The sequence below is a fragment of the Harpia harpyja genome, chromosome 8 (assembly GCF_026419915.1).
Source record: "Harpia harpyja isolate bHarHar1 chromosome 8, bHarHar1 primary haplotype, whole genome shotgun sequence".
NCBI classification, from domain to species: Eukaryota; Metazoa; Chordata; class Aves; order Accipitriformes; family Accipitridae; genus Harpia; species Harpia harpyja.
In genome coordinates, this window is record NC_068947.1 from 1092994 (window position 1) to 1111771 (window position 18778).

At 45.6% G+C, this 18778-nt stretch overlaps 2 protein-coding genes across 11 annotated transcripts in view; both read right to left on the bottom strand.

Annotated features, from left to right (window-relative positions):
• Nucleotides 1–5326, bottom strand: part of BCLAF3 (BCLAF1 and THRAP3 family member 3) — a 37684-nt gene extending 32358 nt beyond the window's left edge. For all 3 annotated transcript variants that reach the window (XR_008236159.1, XM_052793824.1, XM_052793823.1), the window contains exon 1: nt 5187–5326. The gene's annotated coding sequence lies outside the window, so the exon portion shown is untranslated. The remainder of the gene's footprint in view (nt 1–5186) is intronic.
• Nucleotides 5327–13319: 7993 nt separating this feature from the next.
• The window catches only part of MAP7D2 (MAP7 domain containing 2), an 86269-nt gene continuing 80810 nt past the window's right edge, over nt 13320–18778 (bottom strand). For all 8 annotated transcript variants that reach the window (XM_052793815.1, XM_052793822.1, XM_052793820.1 and 5 more), the window contains 4 exons: nt 18421–18499; nt 17514–17700; nt 15575–15854; nt 13320–14975 (listed from right to left, as the gene is read on the bottom strand). In XM_052793815.1, coding sequence (XP_052649775.1) covers nt 15605–15854; nt 17514–17700; nt 18421–18499 — 516 coding nt within the window. In that variant the 3' untranslated portion in view covers nt 13320–14975; nt 15575–15604. The remainder of the gene's footprint in view (nt 14976–15574; nt 15855–17513; nt 17701–18420; nt 18500–18778) is intronic.

Consider the following 18778-nt stretch of genomic DNA (forward strand, 5'->3'; position numbering starts at 1 on the left):
CTGTCGCTACGAAAACATGAAGAACTTTTTTTTTTTTTTTTTTAACTAGGAAGCAGCATTATTAGGTTCATTCTGCTGCTTGCGTTTGTTGTGTTACAACAATAAGTGACTCATTGGAGGAGTTATCAGTAACTGTGCTTAGATAGTTTTTAAATATTAATGGGAACCCCACCTTTTATTTTCTTTTCCTTGACTTTTGGAATTGAAATCAGACAACTTCCCTCTCAGGAGAAATGGCCTCAAGCCTGCTGCCAGCTCTCCTCTGATTCCACCCTTGAGAGATCAGTGCTTTGACAAGTACGAAATTCTTGTAGTACCTATCTACTACAAACCTGAAAGAAGTATCTTGCGAGAAGTAACTTGAAAATGGCCAGACACTGTATGGGATGCACCAACCTGAACACACGTTCTTTCAGAAAGGCTATGAATTTTTAACAACTTGCTCTCCTGAACAGAACAATCTTCAATCTCCTTGATTTTCTCCAGCACGAAATACAAGAAATCACAAATGACTGCAGTCATCTGGCTGAATGGAGGGCAACTGGAGCTCTTCCCAATGCAAAGAGCCCCACACCAACAAGCCCCAAACAGCTAAAACCTTGCAGACAGAGCACAGACTGAGTAGAAGTAGTTAACTCTCCTGTAAACAGACCATAAATACGTGGACTGCGTTACACGCCTTTTGGGCGCCTTCCGTCACCTACAACAGACCGTGGAAGAAACCCTACGCAGGACACGCGAAGGGCAGGTCAACAGCAGTAGTGCCCACCGTCCAGGAGCTGCTTTTCAATCGCCATTTCACCTGTAGCGAAGGAAGACGTCCCTCCTCACCCCTTTGTAAGGGACTGCCTGACGGCCATTGCCGCTGCCTCCCAAATCTTTTAGCAGAAGGGATAAGCGAGTCTTTCACAGCCTGGGTCACACAGCAGACAGGAAGACAGACACTGACCCTTGCTGCAAAAGCTACCCAGCTCGCTATTCTCTCTGCCCAAAAAGATAAGAAGCAGCTGCGAGCTTTTCATTGACTGTCTTCTAGGCAGGGATCAACTGGAAGCTGCGAGGGACACGCCAAAGCGTTTATTGCTGCAGTGTCTGTCAGGAAAGAGAAACCAGGAATTGAGAGTCTCAACGCCAAAACAGCCAAGTATTTGACAGAAATACAATCAAATTAAAAGCTCGGCTGCAATCCAGACTTAAAAAAAAAAAAAAAAAAAAAGGAAAGATCTTGAAGCCTGCAATACAGAACGCCATTTACCCTATCCTTAAGTGAAAAGCATAGAACTGGCAACTTCTCTAGTAGGCAAGTTGTAATAGCCGACTCATAGGCTCATGTCCCATGCGGCTCCCACCCCAGCCATCGTCCGAGCGGGATACAGCCTGGCATGTTCTTGCCCATTCAGCTTCCACGCAAATCTTACCACCTCCAACAGCTAACGCCCAAGAAAAGAGCCTAAGAACAGAGAAACATCTCCCAGCAAACCGGCCTGAGCGTTTCAGAACCTGCAACAGGACTTCACATCTCCTTTAGCCAACGCTTCCCAGCCTGGCTTGGGGGGCCATCACCACAGGCAGAGGCTCCCGGTGCTGCACTAGGCCACGCATACACCCATTTCTCCCTGATTTTTCTACTAAACACCTTCAACCTCACAACCACAGCTCCCAACTGGCACCTTCACTCACCACCCACAACCCCGCAGGGGCTGGAGGAAGGATGTCACCAAGTGTGCAGGACAACCCTGCCCCATGCTCCAGCATCGCTGCCCCAGCACCAGGGAGCAGCGGAGCCGCGTTACAGCTCTGCCAGCCCACGGAGGTGACTCCCAACTCAAGGCACATCGCCTCAGGGCAGGACAGATGTGGGAGGTTTGGAAACTATCAGCTAGGACAGCTGTTTAATTCAAGGACACACACACACACCCCCCAACTCCGGCTGAGGCAAACGGAACTCGGCTGAGGGATTTCTAAAGCATTCCCTCTTTTAGACACCACAGCAGGTAACAGGTCAATGCAAGCGACCGAGATCCAAATTTCCATCCTCAGTTTCCTCACGGTTCTCTGATATTCAGTAAGTGCTCTTTTTGATTAGACATCCCTTCTCCTGGGCTTCTGTCACTCTCAGAGCGCCTTCCACACCTCCAAGGTTATGCTTCGAATCTCCACAATATTTTGTGTCAGGTCTGGCAGCACCCCCAGACCACTGCAGCCTCAGTTGCACTGCCAACACAGCCTGGAGATGACACCACCAGGGAGATGACAGGGCTATTTCTTTTTTTTTTTTTTCTTCCTTCCCCTTTCCTTTCATTCTCTCTCTTTTTATCCCATGCTACGTTTACCAGGTTTCCTGATCTGGTTCACAGCATCTCCAACTGGGCATGGCGGGCAGCAATGGTGGGAGGCAGCACCACAAGCCCCCACTCCTGCCGAAGCGTGCCACGACCCGAGCGAGGTGAGCTCCAACGCTCCAGTTTGCCTGCTGAGAAATAGGGTCCCCCTCTGGCCTCCCGAAACCGCAGCTACCGTGGCTTTAGAGAACGCCCTGTCCTCCTCCTCAGCTTTATCCTTTTTCTTTGGCACAGGCTGGGGAAGGCAGCCTTTACACAGGTTGTATCCCCATACCGAAGATCGTTCACAGACAACCAGGCCTCACGCTAACGAGGTAACCATCCCACGCAGCGCCAGCATGCGGGCGTCACTCCCCTCTGCTTGCTATGCACAGTATCCATCTTTATAAATATATATAAATAAAAATTATTGTTCCTCCTTACACTCCCAGTAGGATGAAGACCTAGCACAGAAAGTACCTGCCTAGCTGAAGCACACAGTACTTCTTAATGGACCACTGAACAAATTTTAAGCAATTCCTTGGGATACACAGAAAGTATTCCCCTGCCCCTGCGCATTTGAGCAAAGGAATAAAAATAACTGAGTAGATCTACTGAGCGTGTAACTTAAGCTCAGTGTGCTCTCATTTAAAACTAACCCATTTAATGACACTAATTAGCAGGCGATGCCTCACCTTTGCAGAAAAACAGATTACAATGCCAACTTGGAAAGACTGAGCAGGATAAATCTGCATCACATAATAAATTAGGTATTTCGCTCTCAAATAAACACTTTGGGTTTTTTTTTTTTTTAAACAAAGAAAGCACAACCCACAAACACATCGGTGAGCCATTTCTATAATGCATCGAATGAGAGGCCTTTAACACCCGCCTGTTACAGAGCCTTAAATGTCACAGCACCATCCCCAGCCACTTCTGCCTACCAGTTTCTAAGGGGATGCCAGAAGCGCGTTAAATCCGCTCCTGTCATAGTCCTGGAGACAAACCACAACAACTTCCTGCCTACTGAAAGCTCTCCAACACGTACAAACCGCGATGGAGACCTTTGCTTTTTCACCTTAAGTCACAAAAACACCAGAAAAACCAAAAGAAACCCCTTATTTATTCAGAATCGGCAACACCACGCAGCAGCGCTGCCAGGAGGCTGGGAAGTCCGGGCTGCCTTCCCCAGCCACGCCGGAGAAATGAGCCCTTGCTGGAAGGCTCCCAGCATGTTTCCTCCCTTCCCTGCAGACAGCGAGCGCCTGCTGCCACCTGAGAGGAAAAGCAAATCTAACTGCGTGCAAACGCATCGCTTGCCAGCTTGCTGCGACACCAACCCAGCCTACGTTACCTCCTGACAGGTGAACACCCACAAAGCAACCCTGCACCGACATCAAGCCCATCTCATCAGAGCGCAGGCGGAGGGAGAGTTGGTTTGATCGCTCTTACAAGAGCGATGGCAGAAATACCAGTTATTTTGCTGAAGGCAGATGTGGAGGAGTGCATGGACACTCATTAAGGCAGGCAGCTGTTTATCAGGATAACAGGGTGTGCCTCTAAAGGAAGTTAATTAATTTCAGCTCACCTCATCAACACCAATATTTAAAAAAAAAAAAAAATCCTCACGGCTTCTGATTAGTCCTTCAGCGTGGAAAGATGACAACAAGGGGAAAGACTTAGTCATCCATGTTCTCTGCCCCTCTCTGCCCAGTCCTGTGTCTCGCAGCCTGACACAACGTGGCTTCTGTCACCGGGGATCCTCCTGCGCCTTTTGCATATTTCTTCCCCTCCCGTCCTGGCATCCTCTTCCATGCTCTTCCTCCTGCCGTCCACACCCAGCAAAACTTTCACGAAAGATTCACTTTTCCTTGAGGCCCACAAACACCCAAGGTAAGCAGGTAATTAAAAATCTCCCAGCAATTTGAGCAGCCTTTGTTTTAAAACCTCTGTAGTTCAGGAACCTAAACGATATTTACGAGTGACTCGGGGCGCCCAAGAATTGCGATAAAAACGAAGCGTTGCTGTTCGGGATGGAGTTGAGCCAAGCGAGGAGACTGCTATCGCCGATTCCTCCCGAGACGCTGCCGCCCCCTCGGACGTGTCCGAGCGCAATCAGCTAAACCACCCAGAGAAGTACCAAAACCCACGGATTTGGTCAAACCGGCGCTAATTCATCTCGCTTTGGTTTGACTCCATCCTGAAGACGTATCAGGCTAAAACTAAGCTGCGACCGCTGGTACAAAACCCGTGCTGCCTTAAGTTATTACAGCCGCGCTAACCGGTGTTAAATCTGTGCGTGACCACACATAAACGCCGAGGAACGAGGAAAACGCTGGGTTTCTGGAACACTCAGGACACGGGGACGGGGCTGGGGGGGGGACACACACGACATGGCACCGGCTCCGTCCTCTGCTCCCGGCCCCCCCAAACCCGGCCGAACGCTTGTGCTGCGTGCCCCCCCCGGTGCCACAAAAGCCACGGGCACTGGTGGGTGTGGGTGTGCGCGTACACCCACGGACACACACACACACACACAGAGGCGGGTGAGGGACGCGCCCCCCCCCCCCCCCCCCCGCCGCCCTCCACGTCCCCGCACCCCCCGGGAACGCAGCCGCCGCCGCCGCCTCACGGCCGCCCCCGGGGGCGGGCAGGGACCGACGGAGAAGGGCCGGGGCGGGGGGGGGGGGGGGGTGCGGTGCGGCGGAGCTCGGCGCACCCCGGCCCCCGCCGAGAGCCCCCAGCCCTCCTCCTCCTCCTCCTCCTCCTCCTCCTCCTCCCCCGGGCCGCGCCTGAGCAGGCCCCACCGAGGACCGCGGGGCCGCCGCCGAGCCCCCCCCCCCCGCCCCCGCTTCTCTCACTCACCGCCAGCGGGGCCCGCTACCGGAGCCGGAGAACCGCCGCCGTCTCCGCCCCGAGCAGGTGCCCGGCGGGGAGGCGGGGCGGGTCCCGGCGGTGCCGCGCCGGCCGCGGCTGCTCCCTCACGGGCGCGGCGGAGAGAAAGGGCGGGCGGCCCGGAAGAGGAGGGGCGGCCGGGCCCGGCCCGGCCCTGGTCGGCGGCGGCGGGGCAGGTCCGGAGGGGCCTCGCCGTGGCTGCGAAGCCCCGGGCTGCCGTGACGCTCCTCCCCGAAAACCTCTGCGGGGTCGGGGGGCGGGGGGTTGCGGTGAGGCCGCGCAGCGCCCCGCGGCCTGCCTGGAGGGTGAGGCGGCGGCCGACGCTCGGTGGCGGGAAGGCAGGGCCCCGCTGGTGGGGTTATTTGGGGGTTTTTTGCCCTCCACCCGAGGTTCTCCTCAGTCCCCTTCCGCGGGGGAGGAGGAGGTGGGCTGAGGGTCGCCGTGGGCCAGGCCCCCGTGGGGTGAGCCGTGGCTGCGGGAGGGGTCGCCCTTCAGAAAGAGAGTCTTCTTTTTTTTTTTGTCTGTGTGTGGTAGAAAAAAAAAAAACCAACAAAAAAACCAACCAAAAACCCACCGAGAAAGAGATTTAAAGATGGTGCAAAACCAGAGGCGAAGGGGTCGCAGCGGGGCTCCGAGGCCGCTGGTCAAGGGTCGGGAGCGCTGGTGCGGTGCATCGGATCGAGTCATTGACGTAAATTCGGTTCAGATCGGGTGCAGGCACGTGGTTTTGGTTCGGGCCGAGCGCGGGACTGGCGCTGGGCTTGCGTTCCGACAGGGAAATGGGTGATAACCTGATACGGCATCCTTACAGCGGCACAGGCGGACGATACCTGAGCTGGCGTAAAGCTTGCCAAAACCAAGTTAGCCTGTCCGCATTTGGGGTTTTTTTTAAGAAATTAATTTAAGCCCAAACAAGAGCCAGAGTCAGCACTCTGTGTTACGTAGTCTCGACGTTTCTGGTCCAGCTCAGAGACGTAGTGCTGCGTTCGCCCTGTCGTCAAACCGTGGCCTAGCAGGCTGAAGTATAGATGTTTGTATTCTCTGGGTAAAGAGTGGAGAGGAAGGGTTGCTTAATTAAGGTTGGACCCTTAATTAGGTGTACTTCAAAGAGGTGGTCTCAGTTCCCTTGCGTTCCCAATACCCGAGCGCGTGGGCTGCTGGGTTTGGCCATCCTTCGGACTTTTAGCTGCCGACATCTTCCTGCCCTTCTTTTATAGGGCTGATCTTTTAGCAGAGCGTTATCCTCAGATCTCTGTCTTCTCAACCTGGGCAGAGTTGCTGCAGGCGGGACGGAGGGATCCCTCTTCACAGCTATAAATCTGGTTGCTGTCTTTGTCCGCAGGACCCCCGCTCGGTTCTTTCCAGCCTAGCTCAAACACGAGGAACCCCACACGATTGCCGTAGAAAATAATTTCCTGCGCTCGCCAAAACACTTTGAAATTCTCATAAGAAAAGCATACAGAAGTATAAGATTATTTTTAAATTTAGTAGTAGCGTCTCCCCAATTAAAAGGGACTGCAAAAAGTTTACTCAACTATATGGCATAGAACTAACAGTGGCACGCTGCACTAAACACTGCTTGCTTCCTCTTCGCCACGCTGGTATTTTTTGTTAATAGGATCTTGGGGCAAGAACCCGGCAGAGTGAGCTTTAGATGGAGAAATGAGACTGAAGCGGGCAGGTGCCGTTAATCTGCACTTTCCCAAAGAAACCTGGGCCAGCTCGCAGGGCTCAGCCAGGTAATGTGCAGTACCCCTTTGGCATGCCTCTTACAACGTGCAGGATAATCACCGTATAGGCAGCTACGGCTTCATTCTCAAGATTAGGAAAGTCGAACCAACAGAAAAAAGATGTGGTTTTATTCCCTGCTCCAGCTGGTATAGTGGTTTGCCTGTTCTCTGCGTTTAGCGGGGCTAGCGCTGCTCTGAAACTTAAAACTAAGCAGACACCTCACTTGAAGCAAAAACTGGTCCAAAGCACCGAGTACCGACAACCCACCTCCACAGGCATATGATAAACTTCTACATCACCTAAACTAAATTACTCAACTTCATTATTAACCTATTTACTGGGATTCGCCTCAGATGGTCTTGATCCAGTATACATTTATCCTGATGGATGGCAGGATGGATACCATCGTGATGGGTAGTAAGTACACAAGGGTCTCGACGGTTGGGACCGTGTAGTCTAAGAAAACAAGAACTTAAAACACAGTTTACAAATTAAATATGCAAAGCAGTGTCTATTGGTAGTTCCACAGCATCGTTATTCTCCATCTCTAAATTGTGAAGGCTATTCTGTTGCACAAGACTTGGCAATTACTGCTTATTAAGACTAATTATTTTAATCTATTTCCATTTTTTTTCTAATTAAGTATCATTAGAATAGAGAATAGCTTTCATATTCCTTTAATGTTTAATTTAGTAAACATTCCCTTTGGAAAGAGCACGGCTGCGGTTTGCATGCTAAACACTTGGAAACGATGAATGGAAGTCACCTAGAATTCAAAGGCAGAAACTAACCCTCGATAGCAGACAGGTCCTGCGTATCCGTTCTTTCAAGGAGGCGTTTCGTTTTCCACGTAAAACATTACTATTGGCACTGAACTTCGCTGAACCTTATCATGTTAATTTTTTTTTAAAAGAAGTGGAACTAAAACTTCCCTTGATCCCTGGCAAGGTCAGGCGCAGAAGCAGGCAGAGCAAGGGAGCCCGAGCCGGGCAGGGGAGCGCTGCCTGGGCTCTCCCGCGCTGCCAGGCTCACCGCCGCAGCAGCCGCGGGTGAACGCCTGCCCTCCGCCGAGGTGGACCGGGTACAAGGAATTAAAAGCTCTTCGCAGGGAGCGGGTTAGCATGGTTGTCATATGCAGTTCACCTGGTGTCTGCAGACAGAGCCCGTGGACAGTAATACTTACAGGGGAAAGAGCACGTCGGAGCAGTGAGAGAGGGTCTGGTGGAGTCAACGTCTGCAAAGGCGTGATCCACCGTCAAGAACCGCTGTCTGAGGGTAATCGGGGTTTTACCAGCCAACCTCTCATAGTATCTAAAGGGAAGTGTTCGTTTGTACTTCACTGTCTTGCTGTGCCTCCTGGTAAGACTCGCATGGCTTCATTAACTTGGATCTCTGCTTTTGGAGGAGTTTCACATTCGTGCTTTCCTCTTTCCCTTCTCCCCCACCCCTACCTTTAGCGTAAGCAGGCATTTTCTTCTTTGAGTTTTATCAAAATACATGCGCCAAACCACAAAGCACACCTCCCGTCTTGAAACGAGAGCAAGCTGCCTCATTCTTTGCAGGCACGCTACTTGTTTGCTTATAACAATAATAAATAATAATAAATATTTCTGCCATTCAGCGGAACTAATTTTGCTAAACCTTTAAGTCCCCAGCAAAGGAGCATCAGCTCTTTCTCTTACCTTATAGAAAATGAGATACTGGTGTTAAGGTCAACTCCTGAAGCTACTTGTCAAAAGAATGTCAAATCTGTAACTCCTCATCCAGACAAGGCAAGAATTTGGTCCAGAATAAAGCAAAAAAACCCCACAAATTCAGTTGTAAGAACGTTCTTTAACAGCTTTCTGTGGAACTGTGGTACTTTTTTCAGTCGAGGCTCAGAGCAACAGATGACGATTCCCTCCTTAATTGAGGAAATAAGTCCTACATTATTTAGCTTTGAAATTTGAGGAAAGCTGTAAAGTAATTGTTTAATTAAAACCCGAAGGAACATGAGAGGATGACTGACTGCATGACTTGGCTCTGATAGTATCACCAAATTACTCTTTAAAGAGAACCTTTAGCAAGGCTGGCTCTCATGACGTAATGATGCCCGTATGTTTTATTTATGAGGTTATCAGGACTTTCCTGTAACAACATGTGAAAATGCGCTGTTGCCGCTAGGCGTACGGCCCATGTAAACTTGGTAGGATTTTGGCATAATACCAGTGAAAACAATCTCAGTGTATGAATTAACGCCAATGTGTGACATAAATACAGTAACAGGATTTTAAAAGCAACGGCTTTGAACCAGGCTTATCACCCAAGAGGCCACAGCAGATGAATCTGAGGAGGAAGGCAGAGGCGCAGAAAGGCTGCATTTCTTTCCCTGTGCAAGAGCCAGATCTTGGAAAGGTGACAGGAGGAGAAATTGCCGTGAAACAGCAGGATGCGAACTCTGAGGAGCGATCGGATTTCAAAATGTCTGGCTTGACAGGACATTGTGGGCATAACTGACACCGATTTGTCTTAGGAATTTTAATAGCGATTACGTGGCAGTAAATATGTGCAAAGTATCTTAGCTTTCTTCAGCGACTGCTGCCTTCACCCATCCTGCTTCCCCTCCCTCATCCCATCAACTCATTTGCTTGCTAAATCCACCAGCACTTTCATCTGCTATGGGACACTTTCTGCCCTTAAAAACCGACACTGGCCCAAGAACATCAGCATAAATTAACCTTGTAAAAACATAGGTTAGAAATACAAACGTTTCTTGCCAAAAGGAAAGAAATTCTGACCCGGTCATCACCTGGGGAAGTTTTAGCTATTTCTGACCAGGATTATACTCGTTGCCAGTGCCAGCGATGCGTCGCTGCTGTCCCCAACACACTACTGCACGTGTTCAGCCTCCAGAAGACTCCTCGGACCGTTTGTTTCTCTGCCAGCCATGGTACGGACAGTCTTTGTCCAGGAACTGCAAGAACAAACTCATTGCAGCAAGCAACCGCCAGAAGTTGTATTCTCTTGGATTCATGTATTTGAACTGATAAGAGGTTTAGGAAAAGAAGAAAAAGGAAGGAGTGAAGACTGTTCCTGACTGAGACTTCACAGCAGGGAGACTAGGAGTAACTCCATAGAATTTATTGGTATAAACCCCCATAGCTCTGCATATTTTAGGCCCTAATAATGGTATTTCAGACAATGTTGCCATCTGTATTTTAAAAGAGAGAAGTTGCTCTGAAAAGGGATGTGTGAACATAATGTTAATATGGTGTTACAGATATTGCCCTAATCCTACTTACTGTGCTGCTCGTGTATTGAATTTGGTGAGAGTGGCTGTTATTTCTAGAAAAAAATGAGGAAATACTGTCAGCATAATTTCCCTGATTGTGAACATCTCTCACGCCCATTAATTTTTTTCTCCAGCTATGTAATTTTATGTTCTTGGGTCCATTCCTGTATAACATCAATCGCCTACAATTGCTACTGACTTCAACTTATTCCTTTTAGACACAGCAAGAAGACAGGAGTGATAACACAAAGCTTCTGGTTTGAGCTATTTATGTAACTACTTTAAAAACTCAGAGCAAGGACTTCGCAGAGCACACAGCACATTGCTTACCATTTCCTTTTATTCACTGAATCTCTCCTGCAGCATAGTTGTTTTGTTTCTGGAAGTCATTAAGGCTTGATTTCAGCAGGGATACACATCTATTTTTGGAGAGCTCCCAAGTGAACATCAGACACTAGCTTCCACAGCATTTATTTCGATCCCAAAAATTGCAGGCCTCAGGTAATCATCAAACCCACTAGTTTAAAAAAATTACTGCCTCAGTCTTGAATCATTAGAAATGCTATAAAACGTATACAAGCTAGAGAACAAACAAGGCAACTGAGAAGAAAACAAGTGTCAAAAATTATTCTGGTGGTCAAGAAACCATTTTCTTACACTTTACATAATTATTTTAAAAGCATAAACATCCTTTCTCTCTTAGCGTTTCCACCTGCAATTTTAAGGGCTTTTACACTTAACTTGTTGCTTCAACAGACACGGAAAAATGGCCAGCTGAGTGAATAGCATCTCCTCCTCTTCAGCTGTAGGAGGTCATAAGGAAAAGAGAAACGATGGGGTAAAAAAGCAGGGGAGAGATGAACATTGTGGCTCGTGGTGTTCTAGACTGGTATGATTGCCGCTAACAGCAGTAACAAAAATGCATCTGAACATCCTAAGTTTTCTATTATTTTTAAGTGTATGTATTCTGGAGAGACTGAATTAATTTAAAACCTGTTTTTCTTAAGATTAACAAGAAAATCCAGAGAAAACTGCATTCAGTCATCCCATACATTATATTTTCCAGATTCTAGCATAGTGGCCCAGCAATAATACAATTTTCAGAATTTAATATTGATATTGAAAACCAACATCCCCAAATGTCAGGTAACTGCCATTTACGTGTATTTGTGCACACGTACGCAGAGGCAGCACAGGTGAACTACCACCCTCCGTGTTGTTTTCGGAGGCAACCAACAGCTTGAACAGTGTTGTTCTGAAATGAGAGCCAACAAGGAGAGTTTTTCAGTCTCTGCCTCGTTCTTGTATAGGGAGGGAGAAGGGAGGAGTAAGGAAGAAGTCCCACCGGTCACTAAAGCAGGAGAAGGAGCAGCGTATCCCCACCGATCCGTTTGTGCCGCTTACGGGACAGTCTCCCTCTTGTGCAGGATACGGGCCGTGGCTTACAGCAAACAAGAAACAGACCTCACGGGGTAAAGAGTCTTCAGCTCGTGAATGTTAAACGATTTACACTTTAATACGGGGAAGGGACCACAGCTGAAACCTTTATAGGAGGGACGTCTTCTGCTAGGGGTTCCCGGCTGCCTTGCAGCGTTGAAGCCCCGGAGGTGTCCTGGGACCCCGGGCTTCTCTGAGCAGCCGTGCCTGACGCAGAAGAGCCGCAGCGCCAGGCTGCCCACGCAGCCCGGGTGTCCAGATCCACCCCTCACCGATGCCATTTTGTTTGGAACTGAACTGGCTGGGGAGCCAGGAGGTCTGCTCTGCGACTTTGCTGGGGCCCGGGACAAGCTCTGGCTGTCATTTCCCTGGGTAACGCCACGGGAAGTGCTGAACCTGCTCGGAGAGCTACCGTGACGCCCTGTTATGTCACAGTATCATTTCTTTATGTATTAAAAAGTTACTAATAGTTACTGAAAATAAATCTAGGAAAGGACAGTAGCAGTGTCCGATTCTTCTTGGTGTGTACAATCCTGTGGTGCAGCTCACTTTATAAAAGTAATCTGAAAAAAAAATAATCCATTTGTAACTCCATTTATAAAAATCCATTCAAGGATCACTGCTCTACTCTTTTTTTCTTTCTTCTCACAGCTTGATTCTCAAGTGCTTTACAGCACAGAAGCTCTACCAAGGACCTTGTGTCAATCACTACTGATCCCTCACCACAGTTCCAAGACCGCTGACAAATTAACAATAAAGCTCATTGCGCAGACCTCAATCACAGCACCAAACGCTGGTATGGTATTGGTATGAAGAAGTTACATCATCAAAAGCAAAAAGTAGAAGCAATTTAACCCCTCAGCTAACAGTACTTGCTCCAGATATTCAGCCAGATTTGTAAAGTTACATCTGAAAGCAAATAAAAAAGGAAATTGGGCAGTATCTTCCTTCATGAATGCTCAGTTACCATGCTTCCTTTCACCTTAGTAAATAATTGAGTGGACCAATAACATGAATGATTCAAGAGTTAATAAGAGTGAGATGAACTGTCACCATGGAAAATATTAATATACTTCATAATAGATTCTCTCATTTTTAATTTTGACTGAAATTACGATTTAAAAAAAAACCCAAACCAACAAACTGTAGAACGTTTCCCCCCACCGTTTCACTAGAAAACTAACAGCAGCTCCAGGCTGGCCTCTTTCTAAGCAGCAGTACATGCAGGTAGCTTGAAGAGAAGTTCAGCGTTTATGTTACAGGTACCCTTACAGAACAGCTCCTGCACACTGAACAGAACAGTGTCTGCCAGCCACGGCTCCCACGCTTTCTTTTCCTCGTTTCCTTTGCCAGGTAATACGCCAGCGAGCTGAAGCCGGGGCTGCAAACGGGCCTGTGTACTGTCACTAGCTCCCTGGCTGCCACAGTTCGGAAACCCTCACCTTAAGGTTCTTCTGCATTTCCTTTGTGTATTGGCAAGACCTCGGAAAGCAAATCAGTATAGGGCAGAGGAAGCAACGGTGAAGTATTCTGAGGCTCTGACAACCACTCCTTCATTCAGTATTACGCCCGCCTTCAGAAAACACCTCAGAACAAATGAGCATACCTGTATTTTTAAGTCAGTTGTATTTTTGCTGGGAGTAAAAAAAAAGCTAAGAAACAAGTTAGATTCATAAATGAAAATGTATTTCACCTTTATACATGCTATACAGGTCATGCAAATACAGAAATCTACAGGTTATACAATGACACCATAATAAAATATAATGTGACATTTGTCAAACACAATGTATCACAGCAAAACAAACTGGTTTTGTTTGTTTATTATTTAGGAAATAGATGAAGGACTAATTTGGAAGACACAGAACCATGCTACAGCTTACTGCACAGTCAAAAGAAAGTATTTCTCTGAAGTACACTAACATAAATAGAGCTGGATTGTTGTAGGTATGATTCCTTTATACTTCGCACATAACGTCATTGGTTAGTTTCCCATTGCTGGCTTTAGAGAGCACAGGAATGGGGCTACAACTGAGCTCAAGCTATGCCGTGAACTCCCTTACATGTAGGAAAAAAAACAACCAACAAAAAAGCAAAAAACCCACCCACCCCATTTCCACTTCTTTTGCATTTGTGTCCGAAGAGAGTTGTACTTGTAATTTATTCTTATAAGGAACTGGACAAAAGTGTCCTCAAAGCAGCATGTGATCTAGCATAAAGTTATCGTAGTTCACCAACAGAAATAAAGTTAACGCTGTATGGCACGTAATGTCTAGACACCATACATCTCGATGTGAATTTTTCCATACAGATGCTTACAGAACGTTCAGGGGGCGAGCAGTGTTCCCTCTGTGTGTCTCAGCCTTTGTTTTTCTGCTGCAACATTCGCATATTGTTTTGCTGCTAACTAAACCTTGCTTTGTTGAGCCTATAGGAAGACAAAATACTTCCCCACTGGATAGAAAGCCTGCTGGTATTAATCAAGTGTCTACATCTCCAAAGACCAATGTGTTACCTCACCCCCCAACCACTCACTTGGATCTACTACAGCTATTCTATATATATATATATATATATATATAAAGGGATTACACACTAGGCATTTTGCCTACTTTTGTTTACAGGTGTTACACAAGTATGTTTTTAAACACATAGTTGATAGTCGCTCCCGGACTAATTAATATTAACCAGTAAGTGCCACTAGTGACTAAAAGTGTCAACACAACCATAACGGGACAGCTCCCACACTCCACAGTCAGTAAGAAGGCTCTTTTGATTCCAGCAGTTGTGTATTTTTCAAGCCTCTTCAGCTATAGTTTTGAATTATACACCTGCATAAAAGTTGCCAATAACTCCTTATTAAAGACAAAAAAGATAGGCACAAAACTAAAGTACAGTGTATTATTTCATTTCAATGCACTGTGGGCAAACCTCATCATTATTTACAAGAAAAAGATGTCTAAATGGATGTATGATAAAGCTTAAGGAAGAACTGTTTCAAAATAAAATGCAGGTAAAAATCACAGTGAAGTGTTGAGATGAATTTTAAATTAAAAGAAGAAATAAGTGCTTTATTAGCAGCTAAAGCTCAAATTCTAATGCACACTCAGTCTTCCCTGAAACCATCAAGGCTCTAGATCATTGGTTTCTACCAAAAGCAGCCAGTTAGTCAACATATTCCCTGGGAAGACAAAGTTATATTCAGCTCTGATTATTTGAAATCCAGTGTTCAAGGACTGCAGAAGCTTTTTCAAGTGACAAGCTCGTATTGTACTGCCAGTAGCATCACAGGGATATATATCCTCCAGAAATTGGTACCTCTGTCAATTAAAAAAGAGAGAGAAGAATATCAAAGTCAGCTGTGCAAGTTAGATGACCTCAGTTTTGTAATTTAGAATACACCCTCTCAAAAAAATTGACTGTGGCATTATACTTTGAAACTGTCACTGAAGCCTATTGTGCTTTTTTACTCTGCAGGCTTTCCAGGATAAGTGATTCTACACCGTGCTGCAAGTATTTACAGCAGCAGGAAAGAGTAAGCAGCAATAAGAACTATCATTTTCTAGGCTGGCCCCACTTTTAACTGTTTTCTTCATGTAGATAGGCTCCAAAGACTTACAGGAAAGGTATTGTATTAATGAAGAAAGAAAACCCAACTCTTCTCACTATATTCTGAATGCATAAAGGAAATGTTTCCATTTACCAGATGCCTTCAGTTGCTATGATACACTCAGTTTGCATATGATGCCAATTTACAAAGAGCTGCAAATATGAAAGATTATGCTGAATTTAAATATCTAGGAGACCAGCTTTCTTCCTCTCTCCGCATACACTGTTTACAACCGCTGTATTTTTCTGGGAAGCTCGTAAGTAGTCACAGCAATTTATCATATCCAAGATGTTTATCACAATACTGTACCTTTATCTGTTCTGCTGAAAAGCGAGGTTGTCAACAGATAGAATTAAGTGTATTTTCCTGCCCTGGACTGTTAAATCCCTCAATCAAGTTTTTGTTACAGTCATCTAGGCTGATGGTATCACTGGACATCTTGGAGTATGTAGCTTGGCCTGTGAAATCCAAGAGATCTTCAAGAGCCTTGGCATTACTTGTCCCATTTTGGTCCAAAGAAACACCGGGCATGAGTTCATTCATGGGTGAATATTCAGGGATAGAGATAAGTTCTTCTTTTGAAACCGGGCTACACAAGAGATAAATGAAAGGAAGATACAGCATAAGAGGTATGTAACTTTTCATTAAGCAACAACCAAATTAATCTTCTGACTGTACAAAAACTACCACTTATCTTAAGGCCAGCTGCAGCAAGCCTTTACCTAGAGTATGTCCCAATCCAAACAAAAAGAGGTTACCCTGTCCAGGATGGAAGGTCATACCTAATTCATATTCCTTAAAGATTAAGGTTTGTGGTAGCTGTGTGATGTGAACACTCACCTCCTAACAAGTTGGTAGTTTACTGCCAACTCATTCCTTCAGTCCCTGCACCACTCCCTTTCTTAAATGTTTATTGCATCTTGCAAATTATTGTTCTGACCCTGCAAACATTTACCTAAAGCACTCACACTTCACAACTTAAATAAAAAGTTATTTCTTGCGACCTTACGATATACTTCAGACATTAAAAATCCTACAATTTAATTTAACAAGTGCTGCTACCAGCCGATGCTTTGCCAAGACTAGTAAGGCTAGTGCGTTTCACTCTGGAGAAGAGAAGGCAAAGGAGGGATTTCACAGAGATTTCTAAAACCATGAAGGAGTAGTGGATACGTCGAGGGCAGAACTATCGTGCATCAAATCCTGCAACACAAAACCCAGGGGGTGCCCAATGACGCTAGTAAGGGACTGGGTTTAATGCGTATCAAAGAATGCAATTTACCTAGTGAGACTGTACTGTGGAACTTGCTGCCGGGTGAGGTCCTGGATGCAAACTTTATCAGCAGTTGAAAAAGGAGTTGGATAAACTCATGGGCAACAGGTCTGTCAGTGGATATTTCAAAGGGCAAAGCAGAGTTGTGCCCTCTAACATCCCTAATGACCACTTCTGTGTGGTCTTGGATTGCAGAAAGCAGTGGGCTCAGGTGCTCTACCTAACCAGTTTTTCTTATTGATACTCTCTGAGACCAAATAACAGGCTAGATGGACTTCTGGTCTGTCTCACTATGGCATTTCTTGAGTATTTATGCAGATTTAGCAGAAATACTGAAACAGTACAAGAGGTTAAGGTGGCTTACTGATTAAGGAAGCACTGTATAAAAATTCCATGTTTAAAATTCAGAGCTAGCTTCCTCATAGCAGCCTTAAGTTATCAACTTCCTTCTTTCCTGCAAGTTCTTCCATCAAAATCCAACAGTATTTAATACAAACGAAGTTATTTACTGATTTCCATACATTTGTTCCGGTTAAGTACTTAAAATTCTAAAGTACCTATTTTCTTTATTCTGTTTGTATGGAGGGAGAAAAGCTCGTGCATCATAGCTATGCAGTCTTGACACAAATTAAAAAAAAAGGTGACATCTGACAATATCTACAGTAGCTACTTTCACAGAACAATCTGAAAGGTTTGGGCAAACTTGTATGGAATCCATAAGTAAGGACTGTAGAAGGATTTCAGAGCCCCACCCCTGGCCAAATATGTGAGAGTGAGATGAGGTTCTCTTGACTATTGTCTGAAACAACCAATTCACGTCTTGCCAGGAGCGGCGTACACCACAGTAGACACCTGACTGCCCCATTGTGGGGTAGGTGAGAAGTAAAGCAGTAAAGGTATTAACAAACAGAACAGAAAACTTTGTGCGTGTCTAATACGAATTCCACAATTTCTATTGGTAGATATGGTCTGTACCTCACATCCATGGACTGAACCTCATCTGTTGAATCTTCCATGCTGTTAGATTTCCCATCAACAGCTTCCAGCTGGATAAGTCCTGGAACTGACTTTAGTCCATTAGCAACTACATCTTGGGAAGGGATTACAGAGACAGCACTTTCTAAGCTTTTATTTTTCAGGCAGGTTGCCAATCCATTGATCTCTATAAAAGAAGGTTAGAAATTATGACAGTAGCAACTTCTTTATTTACGTAGTTTAAAAAAAAATCACAAATGCTTTTAAGTTATAGATCGAGTAGAAAAGACGACTGACAATGCAGTAGGACTCAGTTTCATCTATGACTCATCATACTATACTGTCAGTCCTCTTTTCCACTCTAAAATTGCTCTTTATGCTACATCTTTTAAATTTGAGGAAACAGGAAGAGAATGTTTTATCTTTTATGTCATGTACTAAAAGCCTTCGCCTGCGGAAGTAAACAAAATATAGATAAATGCCAGCTATGTATATTTTATTTAATAATTCTTTAAATACACATACTTTTTTGTAAAGTCAAATTAAATGTAAGATTCAGAGCAGTGCTATAAAAAGCTTGCAAGCTTGATTGTGTGCAAAAATTTTCTACCTACAAAACTCGACGGTAGATTGCAGCAACCAAACCTATTGGCAGACTGGAACTTGTCACTCACAGAAATGCTATGTCAGGTACTAAAATGGAGGAGAAACTTTCTTCTGCTTCTGCGTAAGCGGCAAAACAAAGCTAAGTCTCCAGTTTCTAACATTTGTCACTGACGCAAACATAGCTTTCTTTTTGAGAGGAAAGCAAAGAACCTGCGATAATACACAGTGCTCTGCCTGCGATTACAAAACTCTGAAGAGAACTAACTGTGAAAACAGGTCAGAAAAATATGGCAATTTTTACCTGGCTGGTTGAGAACAAGGGCCTTTGGTTGCTTTTCCACATTCAAAGTTGATGGTACCTCCAGTTTTGGCTCTTCCTTCTGTAATCAAGTAATGAGTCAACTGTATTAGACGAAGGACTGTAACCTTCATGGAACTGATTGTATTCGAAACTTGTGAGACTGCCCAGGGCCACAGGGTCAAGGTCATGGACAGCAAGAAAGGATTTTTTTTTTTTTTTCCCCTTTTTAATTAGGCATAGGATATTTTTTTAGATTTTTTTTTTTTTTACTCCAAAAAGAAAACATTCTCTGAAAGTAATTGAAGAAACAGCTTCCTTAGTAGAAAACTTAGAATAGAAGTGAAAACTTGACTCTCTG